We start from the raw sequence: 17,421 nt of genomic DNA on the forward strand, positions 1-17,421 counted from the left end.
AGATCGTATGTCGTGAATGACCGCTTACTCAGGTTAGTTTTGAATTTACCCAAACCCACCATTATTTCCACATCAAAGCTCATACCAGATATGCAACCCCGGTCATCACATTTAAAATGCGAGGTGTAAAAAAATAACTCGCTATGCTGAACACCAAACCCAGAGATTTCCCAAATTGTGTTGCCCCGTTTAGTGCATCACAATCACTGACATCCATAAGGTTATAACCAACCATCAGATGAACTAAACTATAAATTAAGGTCCAGATACAGAATTCCAAAGTGTTGAACTGTCTTTAACAGGTTTGGATTTGATCATTATGTTGCATAGTTGTTTTATGCGGAACAACAACAATAAACAGCCAAAGGGATCGCGCCGGGAAACAGTGCCAGAGTGAGAGGTCGCTTCCTGGTGTTTCAGGCTTCGTGGTGCAGATATGGCGAGGAGGCGTGGCGAAGCCCACCAGGGCGGATTAAGCGTCGCTACCGCATCTGTGCCCTGTTGTGGTCGGGTGGGATTTTACTGTTAAAGTTTCTTCTTTTCCAGCGCTTAACAACAGTCCCCAAAAGCACCTTGATGACGTCAATAAAAAAAATGATGCGTTTGTGTTATAAATACTCATCCTCTTTTCTTTTTTTTTTTTAAGATAGACGGATTTCCTCTTTCAATTCTCCGTAGGTGTGACTTTCATTCCGGGCAGATGTGTTTTTTTTGTGCGTGTGTGTGTGTGCATTTGAGTTTATTCTTCGTTTTACTCTTGGTTGTAATGAGTTATCTCCAAACAGCAAAATCGGAGCTGACATTACACACCCTCGGTAACCCCTCGGGTCCGGATCTTGTTATTCTTTCTCCGGGCTGGAGACGGAGCGGGCCTGGCCGGGAGAAGAGGCGCTTTTTGGGAGCGGAGAAAGAATGAGCTAGAGTTTATTATCAAGACCACTGCACACCGGAGGGGGGGAGAATCCAACGGATCTGTCTCCAGCGGGGTTTTCACTAAGTGCTCCAGCCCCTACATTGAGGAAGAGCCAAGCTTTGGGATTGGGCAGCGACCAGTAGCGTAACACCTCCTCCTCCTCCTCTCTGTTGAGAATTGCGTTAAACCGAAAAAAGAAAAGGCCTGCGTTTTTATCACTATCGCAGTAAAAAAAAATAATATTTTTTTTCTTATAGTTTATACGAGGAAACGTTGCTGGCTGGTGTATGTGTTTAGAATGGGACACGCTGAAGGTATTGACATCTTTTATTCCCCTGCATCTTTCGACTCGGCTTAAAAAAAAAAATCTGTGCTGCTTCCTTTGCTGGTTCTTTAGCGCTCAGCGTGTTTTCCACCGCTGCCGCCGCTGTTTAATGCCTGTTGTTGCCGTTTCCGGACGGGGCCCTTTCCCCACTATTAATAGCTTCTTTTCAGGAGTATTTCTCACTTAACACTCAGTGATGGGGGTAAAAACCAAGCCAGACAATTTGATTTAAAGGGGCAAAGGCAGCCATATTGGTAATGGAATGTTAGCCTAGCCAACATTAGCTAGCTCCCTCTTTCATCTTGTTCCATGTGTGATGCACTTTGCAGTACAGCAATAAAACGCGAATCATTTACTCAAGTGTGTCCAAAAAAGGGAGTTAATGTCCCCACGCATGATTTGTTTTACAGACATTACAAACGATTCGGCTCCATTGAAAGAGAGTTCCTTTGATGGCAGGTAGCTTTGAGCTAACACCGTCGAAAGCTCAAAGATCATAGAGTGAAACACTTTAGTCGACGCAGTTAGGTTAAATCATAACCATGCATCGCCAAATAAGCACTCGCCTTTATTCCAAGTGAGCCAAATCTCCCCCAAATAGTATCACATGTCGCCGTATGTAGCAACTGACCCCTGAGTGACACCATATGGATGTTTACATCACCGTTATCAACCTTTGAAAATAGCTGACAGAGCAAATCTGCTCTCTGATAAGGCTCCAATGTGAGCACGAAAGCCTCAACCTTTGACATGTGATATTAGTAGCTGCATAAGTGGTTTAGATTGTAGACGCCGCAAACTTTTCTTTGTGACAGTTGCGTGTCTCTTGTCTCTAGAAGAATTACATCAGAATGATCCGTGCGTGTGATTTGGGTGTAAAACTATTATCTGGATGCTTGAAAGCCCCCAGTTCAAAACACGTATTGCAGAATATTGGGTGATCATGCATCCGTCTGTCTACGTATTCTTAAATAATCATTCAGATGTATGTCACCTTTTACTACTGCAGATTGATGTTGTTTCCAAAGTCTAAATAGTCTCATTACTATTAATCTATCATCTTTACTGGTTTCGCTTAAATTTTTGAGGTGGTTTCTGTGACAACACTTAATCTACCATTTGTTGCAGTGTATGTGGATGTGACGTCGGGTTCAAGCCAGGCATCGACTGCGTGTTTTCAGGATGTCTCATATTTTAACAATCATAAAACCCTCCAACTGGCATTTACTTTGTTTGTCACACATGCAAATGTGTTGGCAAATAAGCTCCTCTGAAGCACATTATTGGATAATTCCGACAGTACTGTTGTTAAGGGACCATTTTAACAGTTTGAATGCCTCAACAGGCTGCCTCTTGGACTCAAACCAGTGACAATCCACTGAGGTGTCTTGATTTACGTGTGTCTTTACTATTAGCCACCACAGAGCAACTTGTAAACAAAGTAGTATTTTCATAATTAGAAGCTGTGCAATTTAGGAGTATTTAAAGCATTACAAGACATGCAAGAAATTAATAGATGCATGCCGAGAATGGCAGGAACCAGAGGATCAACCCCAGCTTTAATTTAATAATAAAGTGACATCGTTGTTGGTAACATCTCTTTTGGTTGTGTGTATTTGTGCCAACAGGTCCAGTCAAAGAAAAAGACAATTAAGGATGCAGGAGCCCAACAATGGATTTCTCCTTTTCTTTCATGCAAGGGATCATGGGAAATACAATTCAGCAACCCCCTCAACTCATTGACTCAGCCAACATCAGACAGGAAGGCACCTGCGACACCGGCAGTGACCCGGGTGAGGATGGTGGACCCTCATATGATGCTGCCCTGGACTCAGAGTTTTCCTACCCTCCATCGGCCTCAGAGGACATGTCGCAGGTCTCGAACGGCTACCCGCCAGGTCTGGGCTTGTATGAGCCACAGGCCAAATTCTCCATGTACTCACAGTTCCCCAACGGCTCAGCTAACGGCTACGGGGCAATTCGAAGCTATGGAGAGCACGGTCTCCTGCCAGGGGAAGGGACCGTCCTGAGAGGGCCCGGCCTTCAGGAGAGACCGCTGTCCCCTGTCTCCCCCCCTTTGTCCACGCATCACCCACACCTCCATCATCACCACCACCATCATGCACACCACTACCACTCAAACCAACCTCATATACAAACCCATCCGCACACACAGAGCCCTCCACCGCCGCCCTCCCAGCACCACTTGTCCCAGACGCCTCACATCATGACCCATACCCTCCCCCATCCTCCCCCGTTACACCTGCCTTCCTCTAGTCCTCCTCCCTCACTTGTGGACAGTACCCCCTCCTCCCAACCTTCACATGCACCGTCCAACACCTCGGGTGGGGTACTAAAGAAAACCAGTTCCCCAGAGATCAAGCTGAAAATTATAAAGACTTATCAAAATGGAAAAGAGCTGTTTGAATCTGCGCTGTGCGGAGACCTTCTCGAAGAGCTACAGGTATTGCGTTCACGTCTGTCTTCGGAATATGAAGTGCATGCACGGTTATTCATCTTTTCATTTAATAATTGGCATTCACGTGGGTCTATTTGTCTTGTGTCTTCAGGAGTCTCAGAAGAAGGAAGCGTCTCAGACACAGCGCAGACATGAGCGGAAGAAGGAAAAGAGGAAAAAGAGTGCAAGGCTGCAGCTGCAAGTGCAAGAACAGAGTCTGAACCAGAGCCAAACGCAGGCGGGTACCTTAACCCTGCCGGACGACACCAACATGCACCCTCAGCTCGTAGAAATGCCGCAGACAGAGAAGCCTCAGAAGACCACTGTCAAAACTGTACCAAAGACACCAAAGGCAAGGCCAGCATGACCTGTTGCTTGCTGTTCTCTGGCTTTAATTTTCCGATGAATACATTGTCCTGGTGTCCATTTTCAGGTTCCAAAGGTTCACCATCAGTCCGTAATTCAAGAGACGGGCTTCTGTAAGGAGTTTGTGATAGGAGATCTGGTGTGGTCCAAAGTGGGAACCTATCCATGGTGGCCCTGCATGGTCTCTTCTGACCCACAGATGAAAGTCCACACCCGTATAAACACCAGGGGTACGAACACACTCATGGAATGGTCCCATAATATTTGGGTGAAATAGTGAGGTCAGGTAATCACAGAGTGTGGTTCTTTTTGTGTGTGTGCAGGTCACAGAGAGTACCATGTCCAGTTCTTTGGTAGTGTTGCTGAGCGAGCCTGGATCCACGAAAAGAGAATAGTCATATATCAAGGAAAGCAGCAGTTCGAAGACCTTCAGGCAGAAACGCTGCGCAAGGCAACAAACCCTGTCGAGAAACAAAAAGTATGTACTCCAGAAACACCCAGCGTTTGTGTTTCCAGGTTTTGTACAGTGAATTTAAAATAGAGAAAAATCCAGGAGGAAAAATCTGATTCAGTTCACAAGAGAGCTACAGCCTGAAAGAAGGTTTGGTTTCCAGCCAGAATCGAATAAAGTTACTCAGAAATACTTGAATCACAGCTGAGACCCCAGTCAGTTGGAGAATTTGTGGCTTGAACTGGGCTGTTATTTTTGAACCAGGATGCACTCATTTCAATTCAGTTTTATTTACAAAGCATCAGTAGCGATTCATTCCCCCCCACTGAGGATCTTAAGGCAAAAATGATGTGAAATTCTGTGACCTCAATATTCTAATGCTCATTCAGTAAAGAAGATGGGATCTGTGAAACAAATCAAAAAAATCATTATGTTTTTTTTCCCCTAGCTTATGAAGCCAATTCCTCAGCGGGAGCGTTCTCAGTGGGAGGTGGGTGTGGGCCATGCTGAGGATGCCTTCGTAATGACACGCCAGGAGCGGATTGACAACTATACCTTCATCTACGTGGACCCAGACCCGAATGAAGCCCCTCCCAGTAAAAAGCCCAACATTAGAGCAGAGAAACAAAATCGACGCTCAAGCGGCTCCGTGCGTAAGAAGGAGGACGGAGGTGTGAAGTCACCAGATAGGGAGCAGCCGCCTCGGCGACAGCTTCCACGCAGACAATGCAGCGTTTCGAACACAGACGACAGCACAAACTCTCAGGCTTCAAATGATGACCATAGGGAGAGTCAGCATTCAGCTGCCTCTCCTAAACAGAGTGTAGGTTGTGACGTACAAGACCAGCAGGACTCGCCGCCGCCAGTTCGAGCCTGGAAAACGGCAGCAGCCAGGAAACTGCTGCCTCTCTCCATCACCATGAAGCGGCTTAATGTAGAGATAACAAAGTGTGACTGGCCTCTTCTGCAGAAAAAAGCTGCTCTCTCTCCAAAAAATGACTCGGATGAAAAAGAGGAGAGAGTGGAGAGAGAGGCCAGGCAGCCTGACCTGGGCTACTGCTCCCCTGAGGTTGGTGAGACGAACACAGCGATGCGAATACATACCAGAGTTATCATAAATGAGAGTAACCCATTGATGTCGGTGTTTTCAGCAGGAGTGCAGGGCTAAACCTGAGCCCAGCCTTGAGGAAGATGAGGATGGGGATGAAGGAGAGGAAGAGAGTGATGACAGGAGAGGGTCACCCGCCAGTCAGAAGAGCGAAGAGGGAGATATGCAGCAGATGTACTCTCCTGGATCACACCACAGCAGTCCGCAGGGTTAGCAAAGCACAAGCCTGCAGTTTCTGTGAATTCAGGATTCAAGTTGGTTTTGGTTCTGATCATTCTAATGTAATTTCAGGTTCCCAGGAAAGGAAGTTGCAGCGGAGATCAGTCAGAAGCAGGTCTGAGTCAGAGAGAGGAAGCGATCCCGTCCCTAAGAAGAAAACCAAAAAGGAACAGGTATCTGTCTATTTATGATAGCTGATTGTATTAGCAGTATAATCAGAAGTATAAGTATCAACATAGATGAAAACTGAATCAAAATATCTCCACAATGATCCAAAATTGAACATTTATCCACCTCACAGGCAGAGATTGCTCCAGAGACCACCCTGAGGACCGGTTCACAGAAAGGTAGGATGTTACCCTTTGGCAACGTCTGCACGGTTTTGTGGATGAAATTTCTTGCGCAGTCATTTAAAATGTGCTCTTTTTTTTACCATCTAGGTGCCAGCGAAATATCCGATGCCTGCAAGCCTCTGAAGAAACGAAGCAGAGCGTCAACAGATGTCGAGATGGCTTCTTCTCAGTACAGAGACACATCTGATTCTGATTCCAGAGGACTTAGCGATCCACAGGTATTCTTGGAATTAAGGGCTAGACTGATGTTGAAAGAGTGAAAGACAGAGCTGCCATTCCTAACCCGGTTGGGAGAGGGGTAACAGGACTGCATCATATTCCATATTCCACTTAACATTTGAGCCCAATACTTTAGAGCTGTGATCCCTCTGAGCTTTTTCTAGTGAGGTGTTTTAGAAACTTGGAAAATGTTTAAAAAATGTGTGCACCTGTGCTTTATAAAAATTCATCAGCTGGCCTTTCCTTTTTGTGCTCAACTTTTAGGGTTTATTTGGTAAGAATCTTGATAGTCCAGCTGCAGCAGACGGCTCAGACACTCAGTCGGTGGACTCTGGTTTGTCCCGTCAGGACAGCAACACTGACAAGAGAGACACCGTCTGCCAGGTCAGCGCTGCTCCTTTTTAAACTCTTACTTTTAATTTTAAATTTGGAATATTATGCTTTATTAGAAGCTACATCTGTGTGTAGATCTGCGAGGCGTATGGAGAGAGCCTGGTAGTGTGTGAGGGTGACTGCAACAGACAGTTTCACCTGGAATGCCTCGGTCTGACGGCCCAACCTGAAGGCAGATTCATCTGTTTGGAATGTCGAAATGGTGAGTGAATCTGAACAAATCTACACTTTCACGCAGCTGAGGAATCTGGCTCTTTCGCTAAGTCGGTGCTTTGCCATCTCCAGGCGATCATCCCTGTTTCAGCTGTAAAACGGCAGGTCAGGAAGTGACGCGCTGTTCTGTGTCTGGATGTGGTTGTTATTACCATGAGGACTGTGTCCGGAAACTCCTGGGCACCACCAGCAGTCCAGGCGGAGGATTTTGCTGCCCCCAGCACATCTGTTCTACCTGCTGCTTGGAGAGAGATTTGCAAAGAGCAAGTAAAGGTGAAGGTTTTTCCAGTCCTGTTGAATGTGTTAAGACTGCATAGTGATAGTTGTTGAAGTACAACTTGAATCTGAAGCAATGGACTACAAAAAAGAATACAGCCGCCTGTTGCTCATCTTTCCTTTGCTTTCCACTCAGGCCGTCTGATGCGATGTATCCGCTGTCCAGTGGCCTATCACACAGGGGATAGCTGTGTGGCGGCAGGCAGCGTCGTCCTCACCCATCACATCATGATCTGCAGCAGTCATGGCAGCACCAAGAGGAACGGCCTCCTCACTTCCCCCATCAACGTGAGCTGGTGCTTCCTGTGTGCCAGAGGTAAGCGCTTCAATGTTGCTATATTACTAATAGTCTTTCCATCCTGCAGCCCAATCATCTCGTTGGCTCCTTAAATTGGAGCGCCATTTTTAGTGAAATCCCACATACTTAATTTAGAAATTTTGTGTTTTGATTTTGTGTTTATTTTTATCTTTCGTGTTTCGTCTTTGACGTTGTCGTTCACATAGTGCTGTATAATAAAATGTTTGTTTTCCACCACAATACTAATACTATGAATTCTTCTGGCTGTTACACTGCACTCCACTTTAAAAACGGTGTCACTTGATGCAGACAATGTCAAACGCACACAATATCATTGTTTCTAATGACAAAGGTTAAAAGAGGAGTGCACTGTTTGGTCACGTTGTGTGGGGACAAACTTTGTTTTACTTAATTCTTCTGTGTGTGTGGGAGAGAAAGAGAGAGAGAGACATTACGCATGTTTGGTCTTTCTCTTCATTTTTGTGACTTTTTGGCTAATTTTCCGAGTTTGACTGCGGCTCACACCCGTCTCTTCCTGTGTGTCTTGTGTAGGGCTGTTAGTGCAAGACCTTACTGACACCATATTAAGTTCATATGCCTATAAGTCCCACTACCTTCTGACTGAGTCAAATCGTGCTGAGTTGAAATTACCTATGATTCCCTCTCCTTCGTCAGCTACCAAAAAGAATGTTGGGAAAGGTAACTGCACAGTTTTTCTCTTTTGTCCCACTGGTCTGTGTTTGTGTCGTGCCTGCTCCCGCTCCGACTTAGTTTCTCCTGTTGTGCGTATATTTCATTTCAAAGCCATGTGCAAGATTAATTAACTGATCGAACGCAGTTAATTTTAATGCAAAATGCGCAAAGTAACCTCAGCTGTGTTTCCTGACTCCGTTAACAATGGGCCTCATGCAAGAAATGTTATTCTTACTAAACCTCTCATCTTGACAGATGAGGGGTTGGAAACTTAACTAAGCAGCACTCTGTAATTTGTTTTTTTATTTGCAGTTAGTCTGCACGCATTCATCTGGGGTTTCTCTAGTTAATAAAGACCACAAGAAGAACAACCATAGCAACACAGACAGTTTTAGAGCAAATGATGGGTGATACATTTTCAGCTCAAACATTAGTCAACATGGCTTCTTCAGGAAAGCAGTTGGAAATTTTTAAGTAGCTTTTTCGTCAATTTATGACCAGCATATCAAGGATTCAAAGATTTTATTTGTCAATTTCCAATATGCATTAAAGAGAGAGAATCAAAATGGCGTTTCTCACTTCAGTCAGGGGAAAACAAAATGAGGAACATGAATTTGAGTAACTAGAGGATTTAACAAAAACAGTACAGAAATCTGGGATTAGAGGTAGTGCAAATAAACAGACGCAAACATTGTTTTCTTCTTAAAAATGTACTTGTTTGTACATGTCACTTCATGCCGTTTCGGAAATACCGTTACTGGTTCTTGCATGAGGTTCTTTGTGGTTCATGCTGTGCATGAACAAACAAATCCGTCATCAGTCTCTGCAGTGTAAATTTCTTGTTAAAGTTTTGGAAAAGAACATTTGGTGGAAAGCCTTCCCTGTCTATTATTGAACCTGCAGGATGGTCTGGATTAGTTGTGGCTGTGTTCTGGGGAGATTCTCACTGCTGGGGCCACCGCTGCTTCTCTGCTTCAGCACTTTGGGCTTGTTTTTTTATTTTGTTATTTATAAGGACTCGTTCAGCCTGACCCACTTTGCTGACTGTAACTAAGTTTTATTTTCGAATGTTTTGATGGGATTGAAATACAAGCTCACCACATTTCATGACCTGCCTTGAATGGAATATAATCCCAGATTTTTATATAATCCATCAGTATTTGTAAGTATTTGTGAGTATTGATTTAAACAACACCAGAATAAACTATGAAAGCCGCAATTCCATGCAAGCTGTTCTGGGCAGGATGCTGTAAATGTGATGGAACTCATTTGCTTTAGCAGCAGGACTGCATGCCTGCTTTTTGCATTCACTGACCATGATCTCTTTAACCTGCTGGCTAAATTTTGTCACTGTGCTGCCGCATGTATTTCCCTTAGACTGGTCTTGGAACAGCGCTCTGAATCTGATTGCCATATATGATGAAAGTTTAAATCATAAACAAACAGAAAACCCAGAGGCATAGTTTCAATCCATTTTCAGTCTTCGTGTCGCAGTGAAGTTCTTGAAAGAGATTTCCATCGAGCAAATTGTGATAGTTTTTCGTTTCATTTAGCCCACTGACAAGATAGATTAGCCGTAATGCATTTTGTCTTGGTGCTGTATTTGTATACGTTGTAGTATATAAATCATTTTTGGCTTGTTGGCAAATGAGATTCAGAGTTTTTCCAGGTTTTAAAGTGCTTCACCTAATTGGTCACTCCTCCTGTTTTTGCATATCAATTTCCCCTAACACACACCCACACATACAAACATACGCATACTAATGCACACACACACACACACATATGCACACTCACACACACCCACACATACAAACATACGCATACTAACACGCACACACACACACACACACACTTTTACAAATGTAGGAGGCAAGTTGCTGTGCTGCGACTCATGCCCGGCTTCCTTCCACCCGGAATGTCTGGAGATGGAGATGCCTGAAGGGCCGTGGTCCTGCAGTGATTGCAGGACAGGGAAGAAACCCCACTACAAACAAATTGTTTGGGTCAAACTGGGAAACTATAGGTATGTACTGACCACTGTTATAGATTACTGAAGCTTCAAAACAGTTACAGTGACAACATGAGACAGCGGCCATCTAGTGGGCTGCTGATAAGCACATCATTTAAAAGAAAATTAAAGATTTTTTTAAAAATAATTACATTGGAGAAAATATCATATTTAAGGATCATCATACATTAAGGCTGGTCAGTGTTAGAAACCATAAAAAGAAACAGATGCATGGGGAAAACCAGTTTTTTCCTGTGGTAGTTTGTGAGCTATGCTCTTCAAGATTCACACTGCAGTGTTTCTGTTTGTGTGGAGAATATAAGAGGAGGCACTTGGAGGAATAAACTCTAGACTTCGAGTAGACTTTAACCTGGAGAGAGATTAAGCAGAGAAAATAACTACAGTATATAATACACTCTTCATACCAGTGGCGCGCATGTTACATGTTTTATGATCAGATTTTTTAAAATGCTCCCATGGTATTCTCATCTCTTGAGGTGGTGGCCAGCTGAGATTTGCAATCCTCGCCTGGTTCCATCAAACATTCAGAGCCTCCGCCACGACATAGGGGACTTCCCTGTCTTCTTTTTCGGCTCCCACGACTACTACTGGATCAATCAAGGCCGCGTCTTTCCCTACGTGGAGAGTGACAAGAACTTTGTCACTGGTCAGATCAACATCAACAAAACCTTCAAGAAAGGTACTTTCTTCCTCGGAGGCTTTGCCCTGCTTCTTTATTGAATTTTTACAAAGTTTATTTTTTAAAGTTGCTCATTTTCATGACTCATGAGAGGTTGTGTATGTTTTAGCTCTGGAAGAAGCAGCCCGTAGGTTTCAGGAGCTCAAGGCGCAGAGGGAGAGTAGGGAAGCTCTGGAGCAGGAGCGCAACTCACGCAAACCTCCGCCCTACAAATTTATTAAGGTATCGTGTTTTTATTCTCAAGACAGGAAGTGAAATTTAGTCCTGTGCGTCTTTAGCTTTTTAACACTTTCCCTGATTTCTGTGCCAGTCTAACAAGCCAGTGGGAAAAGTACAGATGCACGTAGCAGACTTGTCGGAAATCCAGCGATGCAACTGCAGACCGACAGATGAGCATCCTTGCGGCCTTCATTCCCAGTGTCTCAACCGCATGCTGCAGTATGAGTGTCATCCACAGGTCTGTCTGCATGGTTGAAGTGCTTCCTCTGATTGGACATGACAGAGAGGAGAATTATCGGGATAACGCTGCCCTTTTGTGTTGTTGTCAGGTGTGTCCTGCAGGAGACAACTGTGAGAACCAGGGTTTCACTAAACGCTTGTACGCAGAGACAGAAGTGGTCAAGACAGCTGACCGTGGTTGGGGCCTCAAGGCAAACCAACCCCTCAAGAAGGTTAGTATTGACATGACTATGTTATAGAGTCACTGTTTGAACAATTAAGCTGTAGCTCAGTAACTTATATGCTGGGTTTTATGCAGTCTAGCCTGCAGAAAGTTCAATATATGGTGTCCGAATCTGACATGAAATGTGTGTTTGTGTCCTTAGGGTGAGTTTGTGACAGAGTATGTGGGTGAGGTGATAGACGCAGAAGAGTGCCAGCAGCGAATCAAACGCGCCCATGAAAACCACATGACCAACTTCTACATGCTCACTCTCACAAAGGTAACTCGGCGACACCAAATCACCCTTCAAAGGAGAGCTCTCTGCCCAGTTTTCTTCAGTTCATCCGTGCTCAATTTTGCTTCATAGGATCGGGTCATAGACGCCGCGCAAAAGGGCAACTTGTCGCGGTTTATAAACCACAGCTGCAGCCCAAACTGTGAAACACAGAAGTGGACGGTAAACGGCGACGTACACATCGGACTCTTCGCCCTCTGTGACATCGACGCCGGTGAGTTTACACCGACAGCAGCATGTTGTCCTGTCCACTTATTTTTCTTGCTCTCAGAGCAAGCCGAATGATCTGTGTGCTGTGAAATGTTTTTACAGGAACAGAGCTGACATTCAACTACAACCTGCACTGTGTCGGCAACAGGAGAACCACTTGTAACTGCGGCTCAGACAACTGTTCCGGATTCCTCGGAGTGCAGCCGACGGTATGGCCGCCGTCCTCTGATGATCAGACAATAATGATTTCTAGAGCCATCCTGGATTCCGAGTCGTCGTTTCATGCAAGTTTTGCTCTGATTGTGTTTCCTAGAGTGCTGTGGTGTTGGAGAAAGAGGAGAAGGCCAGAAATGCCAAGTTGAAGCCCAAGAAGCGGAAGTTGCGATTGGAGGGCAAACACACTCATGAATACTACTGCTTTTGCTGTGGGGAGGGTGGAGAGCTGGTGATGTGCGACAGGAAGGACTGTCCAAAGGCATACCACCTGCTGTGTCTAAACCTCACCAAGCCACCATACGGTAATACAAGCTGAACGTGCGCTTTCCAGTAAATTTGGCTTCAACGGGACATTGTTGCAAACTCACGCAGTTCCTGTTCAAACTTTTACACATTAGGAATAATGGAGATGGCTAAGCAGAGGCAATATCTGCTCAATTTATTACACACTGGAACTAAAGCAAGTGGTTAAAAAACAAGAGAATATTTCTGAATGTACCAAAAAATAAGAACAAGCCTGCAGTTTAAAAACAGGGTATTTATGCCCTGAGCTTGTCTGAACTCCAGTCTTCCACTGTCTTCCACCGAGCATCAGCTGTCTGGTCTGTTGCCAGTGCTTCAAGTCCATTTTTGCTCTCTGTGGAAAAGAATTTTTGTCTCGCTCCCACACGTCTCAAGATACCGAGTAGTGTGTACACGCGTGTTGAAAAAAGTGTAAACATAACCCGCAGCTTTGTTATATTTTGAATGCAAGTTGAAGACATGGTGTAGTAATCGTCTTGCAGGGTTTCGCTTTAAATCCCATGCATTCTCCTTTGTAATGTTGTGTGTTTGATCGCAGGGCGCTGGGAATGTCCATGGCATGACTGTACCATCTGCAGTGCACCGGCGTCTTCCTCCTGCGATTTCTGCCCACGCTCCTTTTGCCAGGAGCACGAGGAAGGGGCACTCACCTCCTCCTCGCTCGAAGGCCGTCTCTGCTGCTCCAGTCACGACCCTGCTAGTCCATTGGGGTCCAACTCCTGCTCTACCCAGCCACACTGCTCCACCTCCAGCCCGCTCAGAGTGAAAGAGGAGCCAGAGACAGAGACGGACCCAATGGCTGCCGAGTGACTCCTCAGCACAGCTCAATACCTCATTCCCCGTAAAGTACGCTACTGTTGGCCTCCAGGCCACCTCTGGTCTGAAGCAGCGTGCTATGAAAGGGAATCCAGTGCTTTATGATCAGTGTTGTGGCCCCCACACAGAGAGGAGACACACTGACGAACACCTCAGTGCCGTGTGTGGCACGAGCAGCGTGTTGACAGGCAAGGCTTCCCGGCACCATCTGCGCTGTTTCTTGTGGGTTTTATTTTATTTTTTTGCCATGAAACACCACCTATAAGGCCCTGTACAGCTCAACTGTGCCCGTTGGGTGAAACCACCCCATCATTGTGTTATATTCTTTTGTCGCGTTTCAAAGTTGGAGAAATTGTCAGTGTTGTCTCACATCTTGGTATTCCGGCACTTTGATGAAACGAGGTGAGGTTGAGGAAGCAAAGACAGGGAGAAGGAGAGGCAAGGTCAAAGCTCTCCATCTCCTCCACCACCGAGCCGCTCCACTTCTTGTTTACCTGCTGTAAGACGAGTCTCACACACAGGAGGTCTCTTTCTCCCCCTCTGCAGCCAGTCTTCACTCCCAACATGGTCTTTATTCCTATTACTCAGTTTCTTCTTGGAGAAGGGGACAGGGCAGAATGACTGAATTTGTGCAATTTTTGTTTCCCCTGGGACCACACGACATTCCAATGTTCCTACATATGTTTTTAATATACTTATGGGTATAGATGAATATAATTATATACAGTATCTATGTTTGTTAATGTTTACAGACGGATTCTCTCACTTCATTTCAGTGAGTGGTGTATTATGTTTGTTTGTTTAGGTGTTAAAAACATTACACAGACCTCCTTGTGGAAATAATAAGTCCTAATTAGGTGAAATATAATGGTATATAGTGTAATGGTATGACATTACAGAAGTACTTGTGACTTTCACATTGCCAGTCTCACTTGCCATTTTGTACATAATCATACTATTGTAAAGTACTTAAAAATCTGGAGGGACAGAGCTTCACCTCTCTGGTTGTTCCTTGAAGAAGGAAACACCATTCTGTTAATTTTGCTTTTTTTTTTTCTTTTTTTTAACAAGACAGATCATTTTTAGTTTGTTTTTTTAATACAGGCGTCCTCCCAAGTCTCCTCAGAGCAGTTACTGTTATTTGTATTGAAGATGGAGGGGCTCCACTTGTGATCACTGGTGCTGTCTTAAAGTATTGTTAATGAGCCTTAAGTTTGAATCTGGCTGTACTAAATGCTGCCCAGATGCAGTTTTATTCAGTAATGTAGTGTACTGTGACCACTTTGATGCTGTTTATGTTCTTTTTTTTGCCAAATATTTCTGAAAAGCACTTTTACACAGCTTGTTGCTACACAATTTAGCTAGGTCATACATATACAGAAATGTATATATATATTAAAAAAACAAAACAAGTGTTTTAATATGGATACCTCCTCTTAAAGTAACATTGGAATTGGATCAGTGTTGTAACCTTTAATTAGTCTGAGAAATTGTTTTGTTGTGTTTGTTTTCCCCTAAATTGGCACAGTTAGGAATGATTACCGGCCCAGCTTTGTGCGAAAGAAGCCCCCTGTCCTCTTTAGACAGATCATTTGCCATCTGAGGACCACCCTCGAGGCTATATAAAGATATAATGGTATAACAGCAGAGTAGTACAGTATAATGTACAAATAGAAACTTCTGTACAGTCTTTTTAATAGCTCATCAGTCTGACTTTTTGTATTTATTGCACCATGTTTTATATCAATTTCTTTTTCTAACTCCAGTGCAGTAATTTGTCCTCCTCTACCCCACAGTGTAAGCGACATAGACTATTAAATGTGGGGTGTTTGACATTTAAGGCTATTTATTCGTTGCATACTAACTTTTTTTTTAAGTGTAATGATTCCACATTTGTAAACGGCTACACATGAACCTGTGTTGTGGCTCACTGTTAATCGGCTTGGAAGCAGGTCAACATTCAGTTGTTAAATTTATGTTGTTTTTTTCCTTTTTCTTGGACCAGAATTGTGCCCTTTTGCCTGTTCTCCTGTCTCCACCCTCTGTCTTTTATTGCTTAAATATTGGTAATCAAAATTGAATTATGAAAGTTTTCGCATGTTCTCCTAATTTTAAAGTTGAGAAAGTTAAAACATGCCCAGAAGCAAACTGGAGGGAACTTGAATTAGATAAATAAACACAAGCATGCTCCTATATGAATTTCAACTCAATCACCATTAAATGGTCCTGTTTCTTTGAGACTGCCAGCCCATTCTGGAAACTTATTCTGTTTATTTCTCTCATTGTTTTACAGTTTGATAGTCATCAAAGTACAGGAATAAGTGTAGGAACTGGGCTACATGCAGGAGGTACATGTTTAAAATCAGTCAGGTGCATCATCACGGCACTTTTTATTTAACACTCTCAAAATAGTCTGCTTATGGAAACTAGAGTTTTCTTTATTTTTTTATTAATGTAATATATTTTCGTTCTTTTTTACATGGACTTTGTGAATTTGTAATTATCAGACCACGGGTATCGTTGACCTTTGACCTGTGTCTGACAACATGAAATTATCTAACTGACCACAGACACTGGTTTATCCACATCTTAACCTGTTATACAGTTGTTTGTTGCCTGATTTGTTTGCCAATGTTGTTTATTTTTTTAATTTCTTCTCCTTATTTGTTTTCCCCACGTATCGAGATTGTGCGAAACCACACGGCCTTTGTTTAGCTTCTTTTTTTCACTTGCAGATTGCATGATTTATTAATTATTTGTGCCAGTTTCTAGATTTCTCTGCTCAGATGGCAGCAGTATTATGGATGTCTGGAATTTTGTTTAGTTTAAAATATACTGTCTGATCTATCTGTTCTGTGTGTTCCTGTTTGTTCTCATCGTAGTGCCCACTTTTCATTATTTTCCGAGAGACAGCATGCTTGTTCTCATTTAAGTGACCCTTAAATAGACCTGAGGAAGACTTTTCTAAGTGTCCAGGAATTTGATAATTCAATATTTTTCTTATATGTTTAAATTTTGAATGGACAGCCTTCCATGTTTTTCAAAGGGCATGTTTCAGTTCACTGTGACGTCTTTTGTTTTAGTGCAATGTTGCCTCCTGTCAGACTTTGAATTGGCGTTATTAATGTCAGAGAGAAAATAGTGTTGGAATAATAACAAATCCACCTCCATAAGCACTCTTCTATCTCCTTGTATTGTATTAAAATTACTTACAGTAACTCTAACTGGGGTTCTATCTATCTCACTCGGTGTTGCTTCAGTTAAAACGTGGATGAACACAAGATATCATTGATTACTGTTCAGCCTGTGTTACTGCATTCTGCATATTGTTAAAGACTTGTAAATAGTTTGCATTGAACTTGCATAGACTCATGTTACTGTGTTGTGTTATTTTGCCTGTATAATTCTGCTTCTATATGTGCGTGACTGTTGAGACGACACTCTTTTTGTACATGAAATGTCTTTTTATTTGAAAATATCAACTGTCTTTTTTTTCCATTCTAAAGTTGAAGAGTTCAGACATGCCTGAAGTTTGACTTTAATAAAGCTGTACTCTGTCTCAGTGAAATTATCTCACTGTACCTGGTATTGATTAATCAGGAGAGAGTCCAATTTGATAGCCAGTGATAGTGAGTCAGTGTTATGGGACATCAATAATAGTAAACATTTGTCCCTTATCATCAGCAAGTGGAAGCTTCCCTGATGAATGGAGTCAATGTGTTTGTCTTTCAGGGGTCTGGAAATGAAAAGCTAGAAACTAGTTGGGAGACAAACGTCCCTGTCTTACACTGAAGCTGGGCAGGGACTGCCCACACGTGGAATACTAGGGAGTTTGTACAAAGATCAGTGCTATATCCCTAAACAGAAGAAGTGTGATGTTTTTTATGGAGTTCATTTAGACAACAATAATAGCGGTTTTTAGTT

The 17,421-nt window shown here is 43.4% G+C and overlaps 1 protein-coding gene across 4 annotated transcripts; it reads left to right on the plus strand.

The window, feature by feature from the left end:
* The first annotated feature begins 693 nt into the window (after nt 1-693).
* On the plus strand, nt 694-17,068 carry nsd3 (nuclear receptor binding SET domain protein 3). 4 transcript variants are annotated; one of them, XM_057032047.1, is made up of 25 exons: nt 694-1,227; nt 2,867-3,702; nt 3,809-4,048; nt 4,130-4,292; nt 4,386-4,540; nt 4,962-5,582; nt 5,665-5,830; nt 5,913-6,013; nt 6,142-6,187; nt 6,281-6,411; nt 6,677-6,796; nt 6,881-7,007; nt 7,091-7,291; nt 7,431-7,610; nt 8,145-8,291; nt 10,155-10,311; nt 10,794-10,996; nt 11,106-11,218; nt 11,307-11,453; nt 11,545-11,667; nt 11,821-11,937; nt 12,025-12,166; nt 12,265-12,371; nt 12,476-12,680; nt 13,220-17,068. In XM_057032047.1, exons 2-25 carry the CDS (start codon nt 2,911-2,913, stop codon nt 13,489-13,491), a joined length of 4,776 nt encoding a protein of 1,591 aa, XP_056888027.1. In that variant the 5' UTR covers nt 694-1,227; nt 2,867-2,910; the 3' UTR covers nt 13,492-17,068. The 4 variants fall into 4 exon arrangements, with proteins under 4 accessions (XP_056888027.1, XP_056888030.1, XP_056888029.1 ...); XM_057032050.1 differs by having other exon boundaries at nt 695-1,227; nt 8,268-8,291; XM_057032049.1 differs by having other exon boundaries at nt 695-1,227; nt 5,668-5,830.
* The last annotated feature ends 353 nt before the right edge of the window (nt 17,069-17,421 follow it).

Source organism: Takifugu flavidus, chromosome 5, assembly GCF_003711565.1.
Source record: "Takifugu flavidus isolate HTHZ2018 chromosome 5, ASM371156v2, whole genome shotgun sequence".
Classification (NCBI taxonomy): domain Eukaryota; kingdom Metazoa; phylum Chordata; class Actinopteri; order Tetraodontiformes; family Tetraodontidae; genus Takifugu; species Takifugu flavidus.

What these genes read in the sequence shown, in the direction of transcription:
- nsd3 (XM_057032047.1), top strand. Translation starts at nt 2,911, where the DNA reads ATGGATTTCTCCTTTTCTTTCATGCAAGGGATCATGGGAAATACAATT. An exon ending in ACACCACAGCAGTCCGCAGG is followed by an intron (nt 5,831 to 5,912) that starts GTTAGCAAAGCA and finishes ATGTAATTTCAG; the next exon opens with GTTCCCAGGAAAGGAAGTTG. An exon ending in GAGGACCGGTTCACAGAAAG is followed by an intron (nt 6,188 to 6,280) that starts GTAGGATGTTAC and finishes TTTACCATCTAG; the next exon opens with GTGCCAGCGAAATATCCGAT.